General features: G+C 36.7%; 1 protein-coding gene across 1 annotated transcript in view; it reads left to right on the top strand.

Moving 5' to 3' along the window:
• The window catches only part of LOC150083245 (U3 small nucleolar RNA-associated protein 15 homolog), a 192,624-nt gene that overhangs the window by 130,364 nt on the left and 35,785 nt on the right, over nt 1-26,475 (top strand). The window contains exon 8 of the mRNA XM_090378448.1: nt 18,578-18,730. Within this exon, the coding sequence (XP_090234574.1) occupies nt 18,578-18,730 (153 nt within the window). The remainder of the gene's footprint in view (nt 1-18,577; nt 18,731-26,475) is intronic.

Here is a 26,475-nt window from a genome sequence, read left to right as displayed (position 1 = left end):
TAACCACAAGACACTATAAGCAGTACTGATGGGAAGAAGATTCTCACGTAAAGCAACAATAGCACTCTTTCTTCGTGGCGTCAACTGCACGTAATTCACCATCCTGACACAAGCAGGGAATGACTGCAACTCTTGTAGAACATGCTAATATAATTGAAAGTAACAGCTGATGCAATATTATTATGTCATCACCTACGAGTGTCAATCTTATCTGATGCAATCTGTAAGAAATATTGCCATATACTTACGTTATTCGGATGACAATTACAATTTTAAGGGGTGATGCACTTTCTTTGAACACCAGTGTATATGCTTATCTTGCTGACATTTCTAATATAAATAATTACAGTAAACCCCCGCTATTCGCGGTATCTGTATTCGCGGTCGCTGATTTAATATAAAATGAAACCTAAAAAATTTTGAATTTTAAAGCGCCGTGAACATTTTCTGCCATAAAAAACATGGGTGTGTCTAAAATTAACTTTCCCGGTCAAAACAGCGCTCAGTGGGTGGGAGAGAGGGGTGACAAAATAGCAAGCGTGGATGTTTCTCGCTAATCCTTGTTCAGTATGTGTTATGGGCTTGTCATGAAGGTTTCGTCGTTTGCTTTTAATTTGTATGCTTATAAATTGAATAAATTTATTTAATTTATATGCTTATAAATTAAATAAATTTATCAATTTATAAATTTATATTCTTACAAAAGTGATAAATCTACCGTTTTGCAGTGTAAAACAGACTTTTTCGAGCATGTTAACAGAAGAAAGTGACTTTATTGTGGACAAGTTCTTTCTAACCCGTACAAAAATATGGCTATGAGTAACAAGGGAAATGTGAAAAGATCAAAGAAGGTGATGACATTAGCGAATAAAATTGAGTTATTAGACAATTCATTTCGATGCCATATGCTTGCATTTCACTATGTACATTGTCATATTATGAAGGTACATATAATACATATGTAGACAAAAGTTTAGACTAGTTTTTCTCATATATTTCATACTTTGGAACGGAACCCCTTTATTACTATGGGAGCAATAACTCAGTATTCCCGTTTTCGGTATTCGCGGCATTTCTCAGGAACGTAACCCCCGCGAATAGCGGGGGTTTACTGTATATTGTTGTAATATTAGTTAACACATATTTGGTCTTGTTAAAGTTCACTTACCAAGTATTGTAGATCACATCTGTTAAACATGTGCAGCAGAGGTATTGCAAGGGTGCCACTGCATGTGTCCAGTTAGAGAAAGTGAGTTAAATGATAAATAAATGAGCTTAGACTAAAAAGCTTGGAATAAAATATTCATTGGAAAATTGAAAAATCTTTACCGGACTTAAAAGAATACTGGAAAATTGAATTATACTAATGAAATAAAACTAAAAGTTTGTTAAGATTAAATTATAATAGATTGTGTGGACGCTAAATATATTACAATTTGTTGAGAACTCTTTTGAGTTGTGGATCTTACAAAAATGATCAAACAGGAACATTGGTTGTTGAAGCTCTTATGTACATAAAAGAAAACCACTTAACCCTTTGCAGTCCAACGTTATTTCTGTTATCTTCCTGTTCCGGTCCACTACAAAATTTAACAAAATTTAATACTGAATACGAGCTCTTCAAACATTATTTATTTTAGAGTTTACATGCGTTATTATAATAAAAGTGATTGATAAAACTTTAAAAATTGTTTCGAGCATTTTAAATATTTGTTACTTATATAATTTTAGTGTGTGGTATTTCTTAAAACATTCACAAGGATGCGATTTTGGGTTTCTTGAGCATGTCTCGCAATACTGAACCATTTGTTTTTGTTTTTTTCCACCATTAACTCTTGTGTCACAACATACTGCACAGATTTGACATCATAGGGCTTCAAGTACAGGAACCATTGTCAGGAAGTGATGTTCCGGTAGTTAAAGGTTTTAACTTCAGAAGAGTTTGACAGTTAAAAGCACTATGTGGCATCTGTGAACTGGGCACACTTTCAAGGAATGGCAAATACCTTTAAAGCAAAAATCACAGAAGCCATGAATGCATATATACCTTTAAATAAATATTGTAGGAGGAGGATGCCGAAATGGATGACTGTGGAGCTGGTTGGTCAGATAAAACAGAAAAAGGTAGCATGGGACAATGATGAAAAGTACTGAAGCCTACAACAAGTACAAGTTGATCTGTAATAGCACCACAAATAAGGTCGGGAGGCCAGGCTGTGTATGAGAGAGCATTGGCTAAGAGAGCAAAGAATGGTGAGGACAAGGAATTTTTCATGTATGTGAATACAACAAAGAAGAAAGCTAATCAGATTGGATCCTTGTGCTCTGGTTGTGGAAAAATCTTAAACAACCCAGTTGATGTTGGGGATGAAATGAACAGGTACTTTGCATCTGTCTTTACTGACAAAAGACCCTTCGTGCTGAGAAGAGGCTGTGCGAGTGAGGCTGAGACATGTGAAATTAGTGATGTCATAATTACAGATATTTGTTTATTAGAAAAGCTGTTGAGCATAAACTCTGAAAGCCAAGTAAGGCTCCCAGAGTTGATGCCATATACCCTGGAGTGTATTGAACCATTGAGGTTAGTCATGAGAGTATTTTTAGACTCGGGGGAGATTCCTTTGGCTTTGGATAAGTGCTGTTGTATTGCCAGTACATAAAAAGGGTTGTAGGAGTGAAGTTGGTAACAACAGACCGGTTAGTCTGACTTCAGTGGTAAGAAAAATCTTAGAGGAAATGATAAGAGTGCAATCCAGGGACATTTAGATAAATGGCATTCTGAAGGACACACAACATGGCTTTGGTAAAGGTAAATCATGCTTAACTAACTTAATGGGCTTAATTTGACACAGTTACACGTGAACTGGATTTAAGGAACAATTTCGACATAGTTTATTGGATATTAGCGAAGCATTAGACTCACTCCCTCATGAGAGGTTACTATATAGGCTTGAACAGGTTGGGATTACTGGTAAGATCCTAAGATGGATTGCTGGGTGGCTGCAGGGCAGAAAGCAGAAGGTTGTTATATAATGGATATTGGTTTAGCATCAGGAGTGGGGTCCCTCAAGGATTGTTTCTTGGACCACTGTTTTTTGTCATTTTCATAAATGACATCAACAGAGGTATGGAAAGCATGATGTCAAAATTTGTAGATGCCGTAAAGATTGGCAGAGTCGTTAATGATCAGTGCCAAGCAGTGCTCCTGCAGGATCACTCGAACAGACTTCAAAAATCGTCTGAGAAGTGGCAACTGTGTTTTAATGCTGCTAAATGCAAAGTCTTACACTTGGGGAATAGCAACCCACAAATAAATTATACAGTTTATAGGGTTGAATTAAAAACAAAGGAGGAAAGGGATGAGGAAAGACTCCGATTATTTGGCCTACAGAGCTTGGCAACCTGGCACCTCAGAAGTGATCTGATTGAGGTTTACAAGGCGTTAAGAGGAATTAGCAAAATGAATCAAGGTGGAATTCTCACCGTTATAAAGAATTACAGGGCTTGAGGTTTAGATTAGATTGTAGGAAGTTTTTTTTTTTTTTTAGTCAGCAAGTTGTTGATTGCTGGAACAAGTTGCCTTTGCAGGTAATTGAGGCTGACAGCGTGAATAAATTCAGAGATCAACTGGATAGCTACCTGTAGGAAGAGGGAAGCATATAATTTGTGTTTTCTTATCTACTTTTTTGCCTGTGTAGCAAAAGCCTGTGACTTCCTTGTGCTATATGGCGATTACTATTACTCAGTCTGCCTTCTTAGTGTATTTTTTGCTTCATCAGAAAATGAGAACAGCCATTCAGTCTCTCGTTGGCATCTAAACTTGATGGCCTTTTTCTTGAAAGGACATTCTTATTTTGGACATTGCTGGCTGAACACCACCTTTTATTAAAACTAGTTGTGATGAAGGTTCTTTTGAGATTGATCTACCACTTCATCAAGATGAAGCTGTTCACAAATGAGACCTCTAATAGCCAAAAAAACAACTTTCTCCACCATTTCATTGATTTCCAAGAGAACTAATAACTCGCACAGTAATGGTCAACTGTGTATAGCATATTTTTTGTATATTCACAAATAGTAGCAAGTGGCTTTTCAATCTATAAGATTTCCCCTCTTTTTACCTTTCTTATTGTAACCACAGTTTGGATATCATAGAAAATAGAAAGCATGATTTCAGTTCTGTTGTCTTTCCATTCCATGTGAATTGTATGCACTCGAACTGTATCCTCCTTTCAGAAACCAGTTACTATGTTATTTGCTTTTCTTTATCATCTTGATCTCTATGGGTTAACCCTTCCTGTTTCCTATAACAGTGCCTGTTAGATGTTTATTCAGTTTATGTTATTCTTCTGCTAATTGAATACTAGTTTAAAATTGGTTGGTGAACAATTGAAATCCATTACCCTCAACCCTTTGAAGAAGTGTTTGGATGAGATGAAGCCACACCAGCAGTGATTAACAGGTCATCATCAGTTTTTCATCACTGCTGCAAGTTATATCATTCGGATCAAAATAACATCATCCTCACTATTGGACAAAATTAAATCAAATTCTGAATCAGAAAGTTCTAACAATTTCTGGATTTCTTCATCAGAAAATCCTTTTTGAGATGTCGACATCATTAACTTTAGCATTAGTAGAGGCATATGATGCAAGAAAGCAAACTTATACAGCATCAACCAAAAAAAATCCTTCCCATTTCACCCATCCATTCGCTCCAAATGTTTGTCTAGTTCTGCCTTGAATTTATTTAAGCTGTCAAATTCTACAATGACAGATGGACGTTTGTTCCAGCAATCAACCACACGCTGGCTAAAGGCAAATTTCCACACATCTATTTTACAACTGTCTTTCCTCAATTTGAATATATCTCCCCCTCGGGTGATTAATCTGGGCAAGAGGAAGAATCCCATCAGCATTGAGCTTGCTCAAACCATTCAAGGCCTTATACACCTTGCTCAAACCATTCAAGGCCTTATATCAATCAGATCACCTTGCCGGTGCCTAGTCTCCAGACACTATAATTTGCAAAACTTAAGCCTTTCTTTGTAAGAGCAACCCTTTGTTCCATTCACTAATCTTGCTGCCCTTCTCTGTACTCGTTCCAGCAGCTCTATATCCTTCTTAAGATGAGTCCTCCAGACCTGTATACAGTACTCAAGGTGATTATCCCCTTGTATAAGGCCTGACCATTGCCTTATATAAGGGGATAATCACCTCCTTATCTCTGCTAGAAAAATTTCTGTGTATCATTGACAAGACACCATGAGCTACTCTTGCATTGCTCAGAAAACTTCATATCTGACTGCACAATTTCCCCTTTTCATTTTCATTCTTAAAATCCTTTTCATTCTCTACCACCCTGAGTGTAGTACCACACAGTTGATATGTTACCCTGGGGTTACTGCTACCCATATGCAGTACTTTACATTTGTCAACGTTAAACTTCAGTTGCCACGTTTTGGCCCATCTGCTCAACGTTTCTAGATCCTGTTGCAGTAGCACACTGTCATTTGTATCGTTAACAACCCTGCCAACTTTCATATTGTCTTCAAACTTAGACATTAAGCCTGATATACCTTCATCATCAATATCATTAATAAATACAAATAACAACAATGGCCCCAACACTTAACCCTAGGGGAATCCACTAATAACATTAGTCCACGAAGAGCAGTGTCCATTGATTACCACTCTCTGCCTTCTTCCCCTCAACCATCCCTTTATCCATAACAGCATTTTGCCCTTAATGCCATACTGCTCCAATTTGTACAGTAGTCTTCCATATGCAACAATATGAAAAGCTTTCCTAAGATCCAAGTAAATGATATCAAAATTATTTTTTGCATCCAGTTCCATTGTGACCACATCATACACTAGTGTGCAAAACTTAAGGACCAACACTATTTCTAAAGGTTGCAACCACAAAATCTTTACTTAAGGTGCTCTTAACTGATGAGAGTAGATTCAGTCTCAGCAGCGATTCTGGACGTCAGCTAATCCGGTGAGAGGTTGGCACATGGTATCGCCCCGCAAACAACACTGAAAGGGATCGATATGGTAGTTGAGGTGTTCTCCTCTGGGGAGACGTTATCTTGGATGGACGTACACAACTCCAGACACTGGAAGGCGGTACTGTAACCGATGCACGTTACTGTACTGAGGTAGTCCTTCCCCGTGTGCATCCATTCCTAGGTGCTGTTGGCCCAGAGTTCGTGTTTATGGATTATAATGCCACACCCCATCGCACTGCAGCTGTTAATATGCTTTTGGAAAGTGGATTGGCCTGCCCGTTCCACCGATCTAAATCCCATCGAACACATATGGGACATTCTGGGGAGACCCCTAGCGGCACGTCCATACCCACCAGCTGAAGATTGCGCTGACAGAGGAATGGATGATGTTACCGTAAGAACTTATCAACAACATTGTTCTAAGTATGGACAGGCGGTGCAAAGCCTGCATCGACATTAGTGGTAGCCATATCTCCCTTTGTTCCATCTTTGGCAGTGATGGATCTGTATCATAGCAGCCAGTGCTATGTTGCCATTTTTGAATAAAGTCTCTCTGTACCGTTTTATTTCCGTTGTTGTGTCTGTGTTGTTTCCTTCATCATTTCTGTACCTCATAAGGTTCCTTTGGTATGCTTTTCCCATATCTAGGCCACTCCTCTGAGAAGCTACAGGTGAAAATCTGACTGATCCTTAAATTTTGCACACCAGTGTAGTATCCAATCAAATTGGTCAGACAAGACTTCCCCTTAATTAAACCCATGTTGTGTCCGAAGTGTTGTCTTGATGATCCTGCAGTGCTTCTTTAATCAATGCCTCCATTCCTTTCCCCAAAACAGAAGTTAAACTAACAGGTCTCTAATTACTTGTCACCCTTTGATCCTCCTTTGTGTTGGGTCACATTTGTACATTGTCGACCGGGCTAGCCAGGTGGGTAAAGTGCCTGCCTGGCAACCCAAAGGTAGCGGGTTCGAATCCCGCCTCGAGCTTGGATCAGAGTAAAATGCAAAAACTTTGGGAGGTGCATTATGGCCACAGAAGCCGATGCGCCAACAACTAACACAAAAACATTTGTACATCTTCAGTCCGTGGGTACCTCCGCTGAGTCCAAGGAAGCTCTCATAATTATGGCTAAGGGTTTCCTTACTTCCTTCATTGCCTCCTTTAATATAACTGGATGGATCCCATCCACCCCAGGTGCCTTTTTTATGTTTTACTTCAACAACTTCTCGTCCCCTTTGCTCTCAGTTATTAAAAAATCATCCAACTCATTACCATACCTTAATACACCTCTAGCATTCCCCTCCATGAAGAACTTCCTGTGTGTAAATGTAGACACAAAACACTCACTCGGCTTGTCAGCCACCCGAGCAGGACCATCGATATCAAGTGGACCAATCCGATTTATCCTCCTCCCTCCAGAGCCTGCATAATTAAAGATGTTGTTGTTGTTGTTTGGTTTTTAGGAGCATTAGCAACTAAGGCCATATTGCTCCGGGATGTGCGGTGGTCATTCCATGACCTTTCCGCATCCTCCGTATTTGGTGGTGACGGGCTCAAACCCCGGTCTAATCAAGAAGCGTGTGCTACGCACTGTTGCTCCTTCCCACCTGGCTACGGAGGCGCCATGCATAATAAAAGAACTCTTTACATCTCTTGTCAAAGGTTTTCTGTGATCTGCCTTCGCCCACCCAACCGCCTTTGTTACTTGACCACAGATCAGCTCATATATAAGAGTAGAAGACCGGCGGAATTACTTGACAAGTACAGGTCACTGATGAAAAAAAGCCGTGAATTAGGGTTGAAATTGAAAGTGTCTGCAATTCTGCCCAGACACGATAGGAGGGAGTATATGATGAGAGCCCTGTCAATCAATTCGGCCCTGGAAAGATTGTGCAGGGCTCAAGGGATAGAATTTTTTTCAGCCTGGTCTGTACTTGTTAACAGGAGAGACTGCTTCTACAGGGATGGGATACACTTAAATAGAAAGGGTGCAAGAATGTTTGCTGATGCTATCGAGGCAGTGTTAGGTGGGTCGGAAAACTGCTAGATTGGGGGGATACAAGGACTAATAGATTAACAGTAGCCACTGGCAGAGGTGAAAGTGATTCTTGCACTGCTTCTATTGGAATGAGCCGCAGCCTGGAAAATAAGATGCAGGATATTTCAGAGACTGCTGGGAATCACTGGGGTACAAGTAAACACATGGGTGTACTTGCGTGTACACCAATGCTAGGAGTTTAGTAAATAAATTTGATGAATTTGAGGTATTGCTCAAAACATCAAAGGCAGATATTGTGGGGATTTCAGAGACGTGGTGTCACACAGATATAAGGAATGCAGAACTGGAATTTGGGAAGTACAATGTCTACAGAAAGGATAGACAGGATAGGAAGGGAGGAGGGGTTATGCTATTAGTTAAAAAACACATAAAATCCAAGGAAGTGAAGCCAGTCGACATCGCTGGACAGTGCAGCGTCGAGTCAGTTTGGTGTGACATAAGCATTGGGAGATCAAAATTGAGAGTAGAAGTGTGCTATAGGCCTAATGACTCTGATGAGTATAATAAGAAACTGTTCGGAGAAATAGAGTGGGCCAGTAAATCAGAGAGTCTTATAATGGGGGATTTTAATTTCCCAGATATTGACTGGAATTTGGGGGCTGGTCACTCACACAGTAGCAAGACTTTTGTGGATTTATTGGATGATTGTTTTCTACATCAGCATGTTCGGGAGGCAACTATAGGGAGTAATACTCTTGATTTGATTATCAGTAGTGATTCTTCATGCGTTAAGAATCTGCAGATAAATGAACCACTAGGTGGCAGTGATCACAGTGTGCTGAAGTGGGAGTTACTCAAAGAGGTAACTACCATTAGGGGTAAAGGGAAGGGGTATTGCTTTCGTAAAGGTGACTACAATGGACTGAGACAGTATTTAAATTCTATACAGTGGGATCAACTGATGATATTGCCAACAGCAAATTCAAAATGGGAAGCATTCAAAGAACTTATCTTGGAAGCTACTTGGCTTTACATACCAACTAAGAAATATTGTTCAAGGTTTAGGCCTAAATGGATGTCAGATGAACTAATGAGGCATATGGCAGAGAAGAAAAATGCATGGGATACATACAAATTAACACGTGACACAGACGCCTATGATAGATACAAGTTGATCTGTAACCAAGTTACAAAGGAGGTTAGGCAGGCGAAGGCAGATTACGAGAGATCCTTGGCAAGGGATGCGAAGAAAAACAGCAAAGAGTTCTTTACTTATGTAAACTCTAGAAGGAAGGGGATGAATCAGATTGGTCCACTTGAGATCGATGGGTCAACTGTTGATGACCCTGCTCAGGTAGCTAACAAACTAAATGAATATTTTGCATCGACATTCACACATGAGGAGTTATTCAACGAGGGGAATGCCAGGGGTGTATTCAACTCTAGCAGTAAGCTAGAGAATCTTGTAATAACTGAGAGCAAAGTGGAGGAGAAATTGTTGAAGATAAACACAAGAAAGGCACCTGGGGTGGATGGGATCTATCCAGTTATATTAAAGGAGGCAGCAAAGGAAGTAAGCAAACCCTTAGCCATAATTATGAGAGCTTCCTTGGACTCAGGGGAGGTACCCATGGACTGGAGATGTGCAAATGTGACCCCAATTCACAAAGGGGGATCAAAGGCTGACACAAGTAATTATAGACCTGTGAGTTTAACTTCTGTTCCCGGAAAATTAATGGAGACACTGGTTAAAGAAGCACTGCAGGATCATCTAGACAAGACTTCAGTTATAGCTAGGACACAGCATGGTTTTGTTAAGGGGAAGTCTTGCCTGACCAATTTGATTGGATACTATGATGCAGTCACAAAAGAACTGGATGCAGGGAATAACTTTGATATTATATACTTGGATCTTAGAAAGGCTTTTGATACTGTTGCACATGGAAGACTGCTGCACAAATTGGAGCGGTGTGGCATTGGAGGCAAATTGCTGCTATGGATAAAGGGGTGGTTGAGGGGGAGAAGACAGAGAGTGGTAATCAATGGACACTGCTCATCGTGGACTAATGTTATTAGTGGAGTCCCTCAGGGTTCAGTATTGGGTCCTTTATTGTTTTCTGTATTTATAAATGATATTGATGATGGTATATCAAGCTTAATGTCCAAGTTTGCAGACGATACGAAGGTTGGCCGGGTTGTCAAGGACACTACTGACACTGTGCTGCTGCAACAGGATTTGGAAAGGTTGAGCAGATGGGCTTCGAGGTGGCAAATGAAGTTTAACATTGACAAATGTAAAGTACTACATATGGGAAACAGCAACCCCAGAGCAACTTATCAACTCTGTGGTACTACACTGACAGTGGTAGAGAATGAAAGGGACCTGGTGGTGGTTGTGCAGGCAGATATGAAGTTCTCTGAGCAGTGCAGATGGGCTGCAGGAGTAGCTCATGGAGTATTGTCAATGATATACGGGAATTTTTCCAGCAGGGATAAGGAGGTGATTATTCCATTGTATAAGGCGATGGTCAGGCCACACCTAGAGTACTGTATACAGGTCCTCATTTCAAGAAGGATGTAGAGCTGCTGGAACGAGTACAGAGAAGGGCAACAAGATTGGTGAATGGGACAAAGGGGTGCTCTTACGAAGAAAGGCTTAAGTTTTGCGAATTACAGTGTCTGGAAACTAGGCACCAGCGAGGTGATCTGATAGAGGTGTACAAAGTCTTGAATGGTTTGAGCATGCTCAATGCTGATGGGATTCTTCCTCTTGCTCAGAATAATCACCTGAGAGGGCATAAATTCAAATTGAGGAAAGACAGATGTAGGATAGATGTGCGGAAATTTGCCTTTAGCCAGCGGGTGGTTGGTAGGTGGAACAGACTTCCATCCCTTGTCGTGGAAGTTGATAGCCTAAATAAGTTTAAGGCTCAGCTGGACAGGTATTTCGAACGAACAGAGGGGTGAAGTGGAAGTGGTTATTTTTATTTATTTATGTTATTTTTTTTTTGGCTGATGCTGCATAAGCCTGCTTTCTTGCATCAAATGCCTCTACTAATGCTAATGCTAATATCTTCCATAGGCTTCTGTGTCACCTGTTAATTCATATGTATCCCATGCACTCCTCCTCTCTGCCACACATCTCGCTAGTTCATCTGATATCCATTCAGGTCTGAACTCCAAACAATATCTCTTAGTTGGTATGAAAAGCCCAGTAGTTACCAAGATGAATTGTTTGAATGCTTCCCATTTAGTATATAACTAAATTCTATGACTAAACACTTTGTTTTTGGTAGAGAGTAAATACACATTGAACACTAAAAACAAAGAAAAACTACAGCCACTGAATGTTAACAATTGAATGCTAACATTTCAATTAATTCATCAGTGCTCATATGAAGTATAAGTAGAAGGCAATTCAATAATTATACCTGAAAAGTAAGAAAACAAGCTATAAAATAGGCAAAACAGAAATGTGTGTCTGACAGAACATTGGACCGGAAGAGAAATTTTACAATGGTGTGTGCGAGGAAACATTGGACCACAAAGGGTTAATCTAAAGTTGATATAAAAAGGTACCCTGAGAATTAAAGCCCAGAAAATTAAAGTGTACCACTGCTCTTTCCAAGAGCAGTAATACTTAATGATTTTGTAATAACTGAAAGCAAAGTGGAGGAGAAATTGTTGAAGTTAAACATAAGAAAAGCACCTGGGTGGATGGGATCTATCCAGTTATATTAAAGGAGGCGGCAAAGCAACTAAGCAAACCCTTAGCCATAATTATGAGAGCATACTTGGACTCAGGAGAGGTTCCCACGGATTGGAGATGTGCAAATGTATCCCCAATTCACAAAGGGGGTTCGAAGGGAGACACGAGTAATTACAGACCAGTTAGTTTAACTTCTGTTCCGGGTAAAATAATGGAGTCACTGGTTAAAGATGCATTGCAGGATCATCTAGACAAGACTGCAGCAATAATTCAGACACAGCATGGGTTTGTTAAGGGAAAGTCTTGTCTGACAAATTTGATAGGATATTATGATGTGGTTACAAAGGAACTGCATGCAAAAAATAATTTTGATATCATATATTTGAGATTTCAGGAAAGCTTTTGACACTGTTGCGAATGGAAGACTATTGTACAAATTGAAGCAGAATGGTATTAAGGGTAAGTTGCTACAATGGATAAAAGGATGGTTAAGTGGGAGAAGACAGAGGGTGGTAATCAATGGGTGCTGCTCTTCTTGGACTAATGTTATTAGTGGAGTGTCCCACAGGGTTCGGTGTTAGGTCCACTGTTGTTTTGTATATGCAAAGTACTGCATATGGGTAGAAGTAACCCCAGAGAAACATACCAACTGTGTTGTACTACACTTAAGGTGGTAGAAAATGAAAAAGACCTGGGAGTAATTGTGCAGTCAGATGTGAAGTTTTCTGAGCAATGCAGACAAGCTGCCAGGGCGGGTCATGGGGCTTTGTCAATGATATATAGGAATTTTGCTAGCAGGGAAAAGGAGGTGATTATCCCTCTGTATAAGGCAATGGTCAGGCCATGCCTTGAGTACTGCGTACAGGTCTGGAGGCCTCATTTTAGGAAGGCTGTAGATTTACTTGAGCGTGTACAGAGAAGGGCAACAAGATTGGTGAGGGGAAAGAAGGGATCCTCTTACCAAGAGAGGCTTAAGTTCTGCAAATTGCAATGGCTGGAGACTGGGCACCTGGGCAGTGATCTGATTGAGGTGTATAAGGCCTTGAATGGGTTGAGCACGCTGAATTCTGATGGGATCCTTCCACTTGTTCAGATTACAAACCTAAGGGGGCATAAATTCAAATTAAGAAAAGACAGATGTAGAATAGATGTGCGGAAATTTGCCTTTAGCCAGCGTGTGGTTAATTGCTGGAACAAACTTCCATCTGTCATTGTGGAAGTTGATAGGTTGAATAAATTTAAGGAGGAACTGGACAGGCATTTGGAGGGAATTGTGTGATTTTTTTTTTTTTTTTTTTTTTTCCTGGCTGATGCTGCATAAGCTCATACACTTGCTTTCTTGCATCAAATGCCACTAAGGTCATTGTTTGTTTGTTATTTGGAGCATTAGCAACTAAGGCCATATTGCTCGGGGGTATGCGGTGGTCATTCCCTGACCTTTCTGCATCCTCTGTATTTGGTGGTGACGGGCTCGAACCCCGGTCTAATCAAGAAGCGTGTGCTACGCACTGCTGCTCCTTCCCACCTGGCTACGGAGGCGCCTATCAAATGCCACTGCTACTACTACTACTCTTTTAATTCTCTGGAGTAAAAATGCACTAACCACTTCCTTTTCCAAAAGAAAGTGGCTAGTGCAATCATTTTTTGATTTAAAACCAGTTAACCGGAAACAATGATAGATTATTACAGCCTTAATGCACAAACTAAATTTCTGGATATTTTTTTTATTTATTTATTTATTTTTTTTTTATTTTATGTTTTTTTTTTTTTTTTTTGTAAAAGGTTAAACTTCTTGTTTGATGCTAATTATATTATTTTCGAAAATAAAGTTTACAGACAAATTTGCTCGTGTGCAAATTTATCAAAATTTTAAATGGACTTGAATCAGAATTGTATCAGTTGAGAAAAGAACAAATCCTTTCATCCCCAAATTATGTATTATAGAAGGTATCTGGACAATATATTGTGTATCACTAAACCCTAAAGAATATTAGCCATCATGAATGCATGTAATAATGCACATGCACAGGTTAAAATTATCTTAGACGGAAGAATCTCAGAACTCATTAAATTTTTTTAACCAATTTTTTACTATGACCAGATCTGCAATTTCCCTTTTCAGTATGAATAAATTCAAGTCCATGAATAAGGCTTGTTATTATATTTACCATCCAGTTTTCCCATAAATTTTTAATTTATTTAACCAATACAAGTAGATACATCAGTACAGATTATCTGAGAAATTTATTTGCATACACAAGAACAGATCAGAACAAATCAGTCCAGCAAATTAGGCAAAAAACCTTTATTTGTGTTGATTGCATAGAGCAGTGATACAGATCCTATGTTCAAATATTCAGAAAAACAGAATATAAGATGCGGCAGTACTGATTTGTAAGTTGTAATCTATTTTCACAAAACTACATAATTTTTAATCTCCTGAACCTTTGAACTGAAAACATCGCTATCCCATCAGTGTTAGGTGCCTGTTCTTACCATCAGACTTTTGGTCATATGAGCACGTATGTCACAATTGCTCACTCAGTGCTGCACAAGCAGTAGAAAATCCCGAGCCAACATTCTTTCTTTTTTTTTTTTATGCTGGTGCCATAAAATAATTACAGTAAGTGCCAGTTATTATGATCACATTTGTGAATTGAATTTTGATTATATTAAACACCAAAAGTGAAAATCAGAAAATATTATCCACAGGCTATAAAAATGAAGATATAAAGCACAATTTTACACCTTTTTTTTTTTTTCTCTTACCAATTACAAAATTAAATGATATGTGAAAATCGGAAGAATGTTATCCACAGGTTAAAATAAAAATTTACGCTTATGTGCTTAATTAATTAATAACTTAATTAATATACACACAGTACTAACTGAACATAACACTTTGTAATCTGATATTTCTGCTCGCTGTCTTTTTTGGGAGGGGTGGGGTTGTAAGATCTAAAACAGTAAAAAAAGATAAGTGCCAATCAATAACAAAACATGGTACACAGAAATTGGCAACTAACACGACACGTGCTAGTGAGATATGGAGTGAAAAGGTTCTGAACAGAGATTTTACAGAATTTTATTTCACCATACTGTAGTTTTCTTTGTCTTTTAAAAGGAAGCAGAAATTTTTACCAATTGGATCAAAGATTAAGATTTTAAACATTCAGTGGGAGAAAGCCGGGCTTCGTTAGCAAAAGTTGAATATGTTGGAAAGTCAACCATAACAGACATTAAAAACAGCAAGGTAAAGATTTTAAAATTCACATCGAAACTTGATTCAGATGGAGCAAAAAAAAAGAGAGAACAACTAATGACCCATCCCTTGAAGATGCTGTTTATTTGTGGTTCATATAGAGATGAAGTTTAGGAGAACCCATATCTGGATCTTTGTTGTGTGAAATTGTGCAGAATTTTAATAAAAAAATTAGGTAGTCCCTCAGATTTTAAAGCCAGTGTTGTTGTTTCCAGACCAGTATTTTTCATAAGTTCTAAAATCCGAACAATTGGAAGTCTGAACTACCCCCCAGTCCCAGTTAGTTTGGATTATTGACTCTCTACTGTATTTAAACTTCAGTTATGTACGTATGCTACCCCCAGTCCCAATTAGTTTGGATTATCGACTCTCTACTGTATTTAAACTTCAGTTATGTGCGTATGCTATCTCCAGTCCCAATTAGTTTGGATTATCGACTCTCTACTGTATTTAAACATCAATTATGTACGTATGAAGGTTAGCCAGTCAGTGGACACGATGTATTGTCATCCAGCTTAAATTTTAACTAACGTCCAAAGGGATAAAAGAATATGTGGAAATAAAATAGTATAGTCAGAAAAGTGAAGAAATAATAAGTTAATCACAAAAATAAACCGGCACAAAAACAGCAGCACTTTACTGCTAAGCTCAAAGCTGGATGTATTCACATCCAGCTTTGAGCTTAGCAGTAAAGTTTTAAATTTGATGTCTTGTGTTGGTATTAGTATTATGACTGTGGAGTATGCATTGTTTAAACTGAGGGGAGTATAATCCCTCATGCTGAAATTCATAATACAGTTAAATTTTTAATTGTGTGTGTTTTTTATTTAGTAGTACTTTCAAAAGAAAAATGAGGCAATTCATTTTTGTTATTATAAGTAAAAAGCAGACAGCACCTACAAATACCAGCAGCTTCAGGACTTGGCAATTACCAGTTTTTGGGTTTTTCTCATTTTAGGACATTAAATCTCCACAAGAATGAGATGTTGAATTGAATGTCAGAATCAGAGTATGACAGTAAAAGTAAATGAATTTATTGGTGCTTGTTCAGTCAGCAGCAGGTCTGACTGAACAATCCAGTGCTGCTGTTTTTGTGCCAGTTTATTTTTGCTATTAACTTATTATTTCTTCACTTTTTTGACTATACTATTTTATTTCCATATATTCTTTTATCCCTTTGGACGTTAGTTAAAATTTTGAAACAAGAAGTACAACTGTACTTCTTGTTTCAAATTTTCTTTGAAAAATCGAGTGTTGTTGATTCTAATTAGTCACATATGGCAATTATATTTTCCCTATGATTCTCGATTGCAAGCTTATTGTTCCCATATTTTTACTGATGGTACGATTTAGTTTTATCAATTCCTGTGCTAGGCAGTTCTTAAACTCCTAATGGCTTCAGAATTGCTTGAGACTGGGCTGTCAGGCTGCCATGGTTGTGGAGCGTTATGTTTTGAACATTAAATCTCTTTAGATTTAAAATTTATTTAGAATTTAATGTGATGTGAGGGAAATGTTTCAGGTTGATCAGAAATCTGTTGTGGTAAACTTTTGCCAGGACAAGGAATTTGCTCCTGGAAAACTAAGGAAAACTTACCTTGCAGTAATGCATTCATTATCACAAACCAAAAAGGCTTTTTCATAGCTGAATGTCATGTAACAAAAGGTGCAAAAGCACATGTGCTTTGAGTGGAACATGGTTCAAGATCATCTAACTACTAAATACAGTTTATGATCGTATTTATTGTCAAAATAAATAATGTAAATTCCTCTGACTTAAAGTGATTTTACTAGAGTATAAACGAGAATATTTTCTTGTTTGGTTCTTTCAAAAGGCTAAAAAAAAAAACATATTTTAAGGAAAGTAAATGTTAATTCATATCTCATTCTGTTCTGCCTGTATTTACAGCTGAGTAAAATCTGTGGTATCACATTGTTCATTATGTTACGAAAAAAAAGTACATGCATATTCATCAGCAACATAATGAATGACAGTATGAGCAGAGAAATTAGTGGTTTAGGACATTAAAAATTGAGTCACTTTAAACTGGACTTTTTGTGATTTTCCAAATAAATCAGTATCTCGCTGTGTGCTGCTGAATGTTTCTCTGTCCATGTTATATGTTATGATAGTTAAATCTGAAGGTATACATTTCAAATGGATTATCCTACCCTCTGTTAATATGTACAAGAAAGCTGGAGAAAAATGTAATTAAAAACAGAGGAACTGAGATGCTACAATTCATTGCAGTTTGTGGGTTTCCAACATGGAACACATACACTGATACACTATCAACTTATTTGTGAAGTAATTTGATAGTGTATCCATAATATCATCTCATCTCAATATGTATCTTTAAACCCAGTGAGTTATTCTGGATATCATGCAAATCATGAACACAACTATCTACCAACAAAATCTGTATAATCTGTAAACAAAATCTGCATAATCTGTATACTACTAACATAAGAACTGGTGCACTTATGACCATAGGAGTTGATACCAGAAAGCCTCTACACTGATTTGATTCCCAAATTTTTTTGAACCCAACACCCCCTTTCTTTTACAAGGCATTAATTCTAATGTTCCCTTTATGAAAATGAAAATAATTTTTCATGTATAAAACTAGTTAATCAAAATATTATGGATACACTATCAAATTACTTTACAAATAAGTTGATAGTGTATCTGTGAATTTCTTTTGAAATAAAAAAAACCTGTTGATATATATTACATAAAATCAATTTTATGTAATATATATCAGCAAGCATTTTTAACAAGATCTCTGTTCTGATAGTTTGTTGTATCTTACAAATCATATATGACTAGTATTGAGGTCCCTGATCTTGATGTGACTCAGCTAGTTTATAAATGTTTGGATACATGTCATTGCAAGTATTATCAGTGTGGCAAGCCAAATACCCACACAGATTTTTAAAATGTATCCCCCTCTCTACTTTAAGTGGGAAGAACTGCTTTATATGAATGAACCAGCCAGTGGACTTTGGAAATATTTCAGAATAAGAGTAATTGAAGGAGGGAACAGGCTATTCACTCTTTTAATTACCTTGTGCAGCATTTCCCAAATTGGGGTCCACAGACCCTAGAGGTTCGTAGACCAGTTTCAGGGAGTCCGTGAAAGGGACCCTCTAAAACTGGTCAAATTATTCATTCTATGTAAAACAAATTGATGATAAAGTTATTTTTATATATTCTTATGTAAAAATAAGAATAAAGTCATCGTTTTTTTCTTGCAGATTTTCTTTTCAGAAAACCTAGCGTGTGTGTGTGTGTGTGTGTGTGTATATATATATATATATATATATGGGTCAGCAAACTTTGATTTTTGAAGGGGATTTTTGATAGATTTCAGTAGTTTGGGAACCACTGACTTAGTGTGACTGAGAGTTGCAATCTTTGTAGGTATCATTTAGTTTGAATTAATAATCACCATTACAGTTTTAAACATTTTTCTCTGTACTTACATGAGTTTTTTTTTTTTTTTTTTTTTTCTTTTTAAGATAATTGTATAATAAAAATTTGAATGAGTTTTTTTTTTTTTTTTTTTTTTTTTCCTTTGTTTCTTTGCTAGCCCAGGGATAAAGTTGTTGTAACAGGAACATCTGATGGCTTGATCACAATTAGGCACCAAAAAGAGCCAAAGGAACTCTTGCATAAAAGAAAAAAGAATGAGCTATCTCCTTATTACTATCAAGTTCACAACAGTGATAATAAAATTGTAGAAGTATGTGTTCTCTTTTTCACTTTTTTTTTATGTAGGTAAATTTTCTCTTAAATATGAAATATGATACCTATCTAAGAAACTTGGCCCCAGGTGCCAAGCAATCCTTGTGTTTATAGAATGTTTTTCTCTCTGGGAACTTTCAGTTCCCCCTGCTTTCTCTTGCAGTTATAAACTTTTTAGCAGTTCTACTTACCAAAAAGCATCAGGAAGAGAACACAGAAAAGGAAAGTATCTTTTTATTTCATTTTAATTAGTTCAACTGGCTATACTAACCCTTGCACTTCATACTAAGCTGAACTGCTCCTGACTGCATGTGGATGGGCTGTAAACCTGGGAAATAAAGACAGCCTCCCAAGGCCAAAAGGCATACCCTGTTCTAAGATGCATTTCTATCATATGAGTCTGTGTTCAATGTCTAATGAGATATACAGGCCTTATTTTGCCAATTCTAATCCTAAGGATTAAGAACAAGTGCATTCTTGATTTCTCACTCAAAATTAGATCAGCCATTAAGAAAACCATCACTTTTCTTCATCCAGAAGTGCCCAGAAAGAGGGAGACCTATTGATTGAGACTGCAGACATGCTAAGACTTGCTTAAAATTTTTGTCCTTTGGTGGCAACCTGTTAAGATACAACTCTGAATTCATGCAAAGGTGTTATCTCAGAATGGGACTTAATGAACATAAGTGAGGAAGAAATAGCTGAGTAGTCAACTGGAAGGTACAAAAGTACATGCACTTTAGTAACCAAGGTTTGGGCGCACACACGACTACTATATACTCCTGTCTTCTCTTTGATTCAACCCATGAATGGTACAGAGAACTGTAGGTTCTAATACCTCTCACATTTGGTATTTCATAATCTCTATCATATGAACTTCTGACCTTGTGTGTCATCCTGGTATATAGACAACAAATTTATTTATTTATTGTTCAAGAATTATGAGAGTAAAAGGTTGTGCAAGCAAAAAGAAAACTGGTTTTTAAAAAAATATGGTTTACTGATTCTTATATGCAACATAATTATTTCATTCATTTAGTGTAATCTAGTTGTGTATTCCTAATCACCTAAGATGTTATAAATGTAAAGAATCCCTATTTGTACCAGCTGTGGATTCAAAGATCATGCACAAACCGAAATATTTTGCCAGTCTGCAATATGGCTATAACTGTAAGGGCAATCGTCTTCATCTGGACTATTCCAGAAAATATGAGAAATGGCAAATAAAAAAATAAATAAATAAAAAAAGAAAGAATAAAATACAAAATTGACCATAACGGGACAGCAGTAGTGAAAAAAACCTTACCAAATTTGAATCTTTGATCTTTCAGAATATTTCCATTTGCATAATAAGACAGTATGCATTTCAATACTTATTCATCTGAATTGCTGTTGTTATGTTATTTGGTTTTTAGGAGCATTAGCAACTAAGGCCATATTGCTCCGGGATATGTGGTGGTCATTTCCTGACCTTTCCGCGTCCTCCGTATTTGGTGGTGACGGGCTCGAACCCCGGTCTAATCAAGAAGCGTGTGCTACACACTGCTGCTCCTTCCCACCTGGCTACGGAGGCGCCCTATCTGAATTGCAGTTCATACTGACTATAATTCAGCACCTTAGCTGCCTAAGATATACAAGGTGTTTAAATGTTGATGTGAGAATTATGAACCTCACATTTAAATTAAAATCGTATCACTTAACTCAGCAAAAGTGCAGATTTGTAGTGGCTCCCATAATATCAATTTAGCAAATGCCATGGTGGAAACAGTGAGGCAGTCATTGTGAAACTCAAGTAATTATTGACACTGAAGGATGTGCTCTGCCGTGCTGGTTACTTGCAACTGAGTAATTCTTATTGTTCATATAGTAAATAAACATTATTTATGTTGGTACATATGTGATTTTATTGTGTAAAGTCCATTTACACAGTCATATTGAACATAAAAATATTTTGCCATTTTACACTTTTTTGTAATTTATGATTAATGCTTAATATCTTGGAAATAGACTTTTGAGACATTTTTATAGGAACTTTATTTCTTATTTTTAGATGTACAGTATGCTTCTGCATTTGTTCCATGGAATTTAGGCACATGCTATATATCCATTAAACTGATATCCCGAAATTGATGACATATGACACCTGCACATCATAATAATCTTTGATACAATCCACATCAGTGTTCTAACTCAACCTCCACCTTGAAACTTGTTTTTTATGCACTTTATTACAAAGACAGATAGTATGTGCAGGTAGCACATGCTCAGGAGGTACTAAATGATAAAAGCTAATTCATACCATTCATGTAAAATGAGATCTGCTGTGGTTGAGCTGTTTATGTAATTTGTGCCCAACTCATATGGAGGACAGTAGCCCATGTGACCTCTCTCATTTCGATTCCAGTTTCGATTTCAGAGTGCAATGTTAACATTCAGTGGATAATCACACAGTTATTTTATTTCACACTCATTATTATTTTGATATCGGTTTTGATTCTAAAATCAAATGTTCCTGTTCCTTGTATAATTCTCCAGTTATTTTATGTGTGTTTTCACCTATGCTAATTCTTTTACAGTATGACATGCAACATATTGCATTGGTAAAGAATTAATGGACATGATTTTAGTGCAGAGAATTAAACAAGTATTAAACTCAACCACTGAATTATACTGAAATGTATCAATGAAAAATGGCAGAACCTGCGACTGGGTCTGTGTTGATTTCCATAATATTGGTATCCCATACAGACAACTATAGCAAAATTAGATTGCTTTGTATAGAATTTTGGCAGTAATCCTTCATGAACATGTTAATAATAGAGTATGTCAGATTAATCTGGCAATTTCACTGTGGCAAACCAGTTTCCAGAAACCGTGTAGAGAAGTGATGTTAGCCAAACTTAGGATCAAGCATACATTTATTGCACATCCTTGCCTATTAAAAGGAGGTTATCCTCCTCAGTGCAGTTTGTGCCTCAACGCATTATCAATACACATATTTTTATTGATTGTTGAGGATGACAGCAATGTTTAAAACCAGCACACCTATTGTCTGAATAGCATACATTCAGACGAATTTTAGCAAATAAAGACAAAGTGGCAGATGTTATTAAGTTGTTACAAGCTATTCAGTCTTACCATATGTTTTAATTAAAAACTGGAAATATACTTATTCCAAACTTTTAATTTTAATTAACTGCTCTTGGCACATTGTGGCTTAAGCTGTTTATGCACCATAAAAATGCATATCACATTGACTGTTTATAAAGATACATAGATTTATTTTCCAACACAATATTAAAGAAACCATTAAGCAAAGCATGTGAGAAATAAACATCAAATTTATTTATAGTCTGTGCAAATTCATAATGTGCCAATTTTTTGTCAAGGATACTACATGCAAATGGGAAATGACTATTTGCTTTTTATTTTGTCTTGAAGGTAAATATGATTTTTTTTTTTTTTTTGGTATGCAGGATATTATATGCATAATTTTCAAAAGCATTTAACTATATTACAAGTGCTAATTTGATGACCGGAGGTGTCTTTGATGCAATTTATGCTTTATGGAACTGCAATAACAGTTTCTTCAATCATTCTGCTCTTTTGTTTTTGTAGTTCTGTTATACCACAAATTGTGACAGATAAATTATCAGTGTCAGTACATAACCACAGGTACTCAATTCTTCTCTTTCTTGATGATTCCCTTCTACTTCTGACTCTGTTTTTCTTTCTCTCTCTTAGAGTAATTCAGATTTTTTTTTTTTTTTTTTTTTTTTTGGCTGGTGCAGCATAAGTCTCAGGCTTCCTTGCACCATATAGCTAATAATAATTAGAGATTCTGAATCTAATAATATGATTAAACCCAGAACGACACTTGGCTTACAATAAAACATACAGTAATATCTTTAACTAGCTTAAGATAGTTTTCTATAATGATATAATCGGTTATGCTTTTCTTGTTTTTGTTATGCCATTCAAGAAGAGGTTTCACTCTGTTATGTTTGCAATAAAATGTGCATGCATTGCACAAAACTTTAATAGTCTTCTACCACTAATGTTAGATTTATCTTTCCATATTTTCCTAAATTATCTTGCGAAGATATAATTGCATTTTATTTTTGTTTTTTATATCTAATTTTTCATTTCTCGTGTTTCTTTCTGTCTTTAAATCTCCAATAATTTCTTACTTTCTTTATCATTAGACTCCACTGCTCTTTTAAAGATATTATAGGACTTATATTTCTTCATGTTGTTTTGAGCCTTCACCTGGACTGTATGCACAGACAGAGCATACTGTATGCTCACTGAATTAAATTTTCTTCCAAACTGCTTTTCACAGCTATTGTTACACCTTTCTTGTACTGTGTGTTACTTACTTGCATCATAAATTAATTTATAATAATTGTTTAGCTGCAGCTCCCCTGTATTCATCCTCTTGGTTTTGTGATATCTGCTATTAGATATTCCATTAATTCTACTTCTTTGTTGTTTAAGCTTCTAATGTTGATGGTGCTTGTCTGGATGGGTATTCCAGTAGTATAATCACACTGTGGTTCTTGGTTTCCAGGCAAGCAGGGTAGGGACCTTAGCTGGAATAATTTCAGTCTGTAATTTATCCAGTTTGGTTGGCATATTCCCATATTGTCAGTCCATCCTTGTTTGTTCGGTAGCCATATATCCAGCTCCTTCCTAAGAGGTTACACCACAAGAAGGTAAGAAGTGGACATTTAGGTCTCAGCTTAAGAATTTGGAGGTCTCTTATTTAAATATCTTCAGACTCTTCAGGAATGCTAAAAAAGATAGGAATTCTAAACAAACATTGTTCTGTCTTGGTTGGCAATACAATTATGCCATTTCATAACTTGTGGGGTGACAGACAAATTTGCCTGTGTAGCAGGCTAGGTGTGTAGTAGTAATAAAAAACTACTTTTTTGACCAATGCACAACTTGTAAAATATGAATGAATTCTGCAAATTTCATTACAACTTGAGAATTTACAGAAACTTAGGAAAAATAGTGAGATTATCATTCAAAAAGCAGATAAGGGGGATACAACTGTGATCTTAGATAAGAGTGCGTATACACGAAAAATTCATCAAATTTTATCAGACAGTGATACATACAGGCTAGACAACGCATACATGATTACAAGATTAAAGAATCAATTAGATAGTATTCTAAGGAAAAGAGCAGGAAAAGAGATCGATTTACATATACAGGTGGTGACCCCCCACTTAACGCTGATAATTCATTCCCGAAAAACAGAGCGTCGCAGTCTATTCCATAGGATATTTTCTAATCAATAATAAACGGTAGCAAAAAGGCACACAAATGTTGTTCAAAATATTTAATATTAAAAATTTGTACATATAAAATATTCTCCATTACATACGTATATAATTATGTGGTAAGTAACTACATTATATCAAAATTAAACTTAAAATCATGAATTTATTAATCCGATGGCCCTGGGCTGTCGAGTTTTTGTAACTTTGGTTGATTTTGGGTTATACTTTGGCGATCTTCCTAGTAAACTAAAAGGGGTGTTACTTTAAAATCCCCGCAGCATTACCACCCAACAATAAAGTCAACTGATCCTTCGCCACTTTTAAACCTGGCATGTTTTTTTTTTTTTTTTTTTTTTTGTTTTTTTTTCTTCTTCTTCTTCTTTCGATATGAAACTTCTTTTAGGCATTCGTTTCCAAAAAAGTCTGTTTCATCTATGTTAAAAACTTGTTGAGAAGTTTAACACCACTCTTCAATAATTTTTAGTTCTTTTTTGAAAGTTTCGGCTCCTTGATCTGCACTTGCGGCTTCTCCCTGTATTTTAAATCTATCTTACCGCCCTTACTAGTTTAAATGGTTCCACTTAAATTGTGAGCTTTCTTCAGAAAATCATATAGGCTAATCACTGTTTCTTTAATAATATTTAACTTAACGGAATTGTGCATTGGATATTATCTTCAATGAAATTATTTACAAGTTTCTCCATTTCAATTATAATAACCGGCCTAGTTTCCTGGAGTGGAACAGCTGTCTTTCCCGCTGCTAAAATTAATTCTTTATTTTTTATAATTGTTCTTACAGTTGAACCTGCCAGTCCTAAATTATTGCGCACATCCACTTGTCATTGAACGGAATCGATTTGCTTCAAAATGTATAATTTAATTTTCAAATTCAGTATTTTTCGTACCTTAGTAGGCTTCATATCACAACCAGATGTTGTTCCTTTTTCATTCTTATCTGCCGTTATTAATCTTCTAAAATGTAACTGTGTTGCATTAATTATGATACAATGTTCGAGTAAACTGTACATTATGGACGATGTCTAACACTGTACCAAGTGATGACTAGACTTCAGATAAATGCAAATATTACTAGCAATATACTTGATCATTTTTTAAAATGTTGATCGTAACAAGTCACCATAGTGCAATTAAATTAGTGTGAGAGAAATTTTCACTGAGCGTGGGAAACTTTGCTATTTATTTTCAAGCTATTGACTACATCAGATGAAACTTTTTCGTTAAACATGCCAAACATTCAATCTGTATGCTGGTAAAAGAGCTTGATAATGACTTGTGACAGCATTACAGTGAGATATGGGTTATAATATAAAAACAGCGGTATAGTGGATTGGCATAGAGCAAACCACGTTATACGAGGGCCTGCTGTATTACAAAATATAAGGATTAGGAATAATATTCTTCCACACGTTTGGGATTATCAAGTTACACAAACTAGGTCAACCACCCCGCCCCCATTGTTTCCTACAAGAAATCTGCCTTTGCCAATCTATCAACATTTCTTGTCAAATTAATAACACCATTAATGAAATTATTAAAGTTCAGAGTAATTAACACTCGTCAAGTGTTCTAACGTATTAACAATGTTTTAATATCACACAACAATATACTTGCATAATACGACATAGTCTCCCTTTACACTAACGTTAACGTAGATCAAGAATTACGTACGCTACTAACAAGAGACACTTCACTTAAAAACCATACTAACCTCAGTATTGATAGTATCCTTGAACTTATATCAGTTTTAATTAAAGCAAGACATTTCTGCGTTAATGATGAAATCTGCTCACAGAAATCTGTCTGCCATATATCTGCTCACAGAAATCTGTGAGCAGATATATGGGCTTAGGCATTTCAGCCCCACTTTCAGAAATATATCTAGCAGCAGCAATCAAAGGTAAAATTCTCCAGCCATTCTCCTCTGGGAATAAATTATTTATAGGATATTCTGACGATATTTTATTGGCAATAAATAGGATATTGATAGTTTCCTAAATAAATTTAACTCGGTGCACAACTGACTAAAATACAAATTAGAATTAGAAAAAGATAATAGTATAAATTTAACTATATACAGGGGGATTCACTACCAGTGCGACAAACTTGCAGGAGGTGTAGGGGGCACAAAGACGAATTGGAATCACATAGCATTGCAGGGTCCGAAATGCCTTCGTCATGTGGTAGAGGACGTTGAACGGGAGGTCGCATGAACAGCGATCCCGCTGGAAGTCAGCATTTGCAAACCATTTCTGTTGAAGGAACCAAGTAGCAAAAGTCCTCCGGAGTGAATAATCCGCAGGCTCCAATGATTGGACGCGTTGCAGATGGTATGAACTCATTTGGTTTGTTGACAGTATCCTCCATACAGTGGGTTGGGAAATACCCAATCATTGGCCTATCGCTCGAGTACTCGGATTGCCTTCTGTAAGGC

The sequence above is a fragment of the Mastigoproctus giganteus genome, chromosome 7 (assembly GCF_048544385.1).
Source record: "Mastigoproctus giganteus isolate SK-2022 chromosome 7, ASM4854438v1, whole genome shotgun sequence".
Lineage (NCBI taxonomy): Eukaryota > Metazoa > Arthropoda > Arachnida > Uropygi > Thelyphonidae > Mastigoproctus > Mastigoproctus giganteus.
The sequence above is the reverse complement of the archived record's forward strand: the minus strand, read 5'-3'. Positions and strand labels throughout refer to the sequence as shown.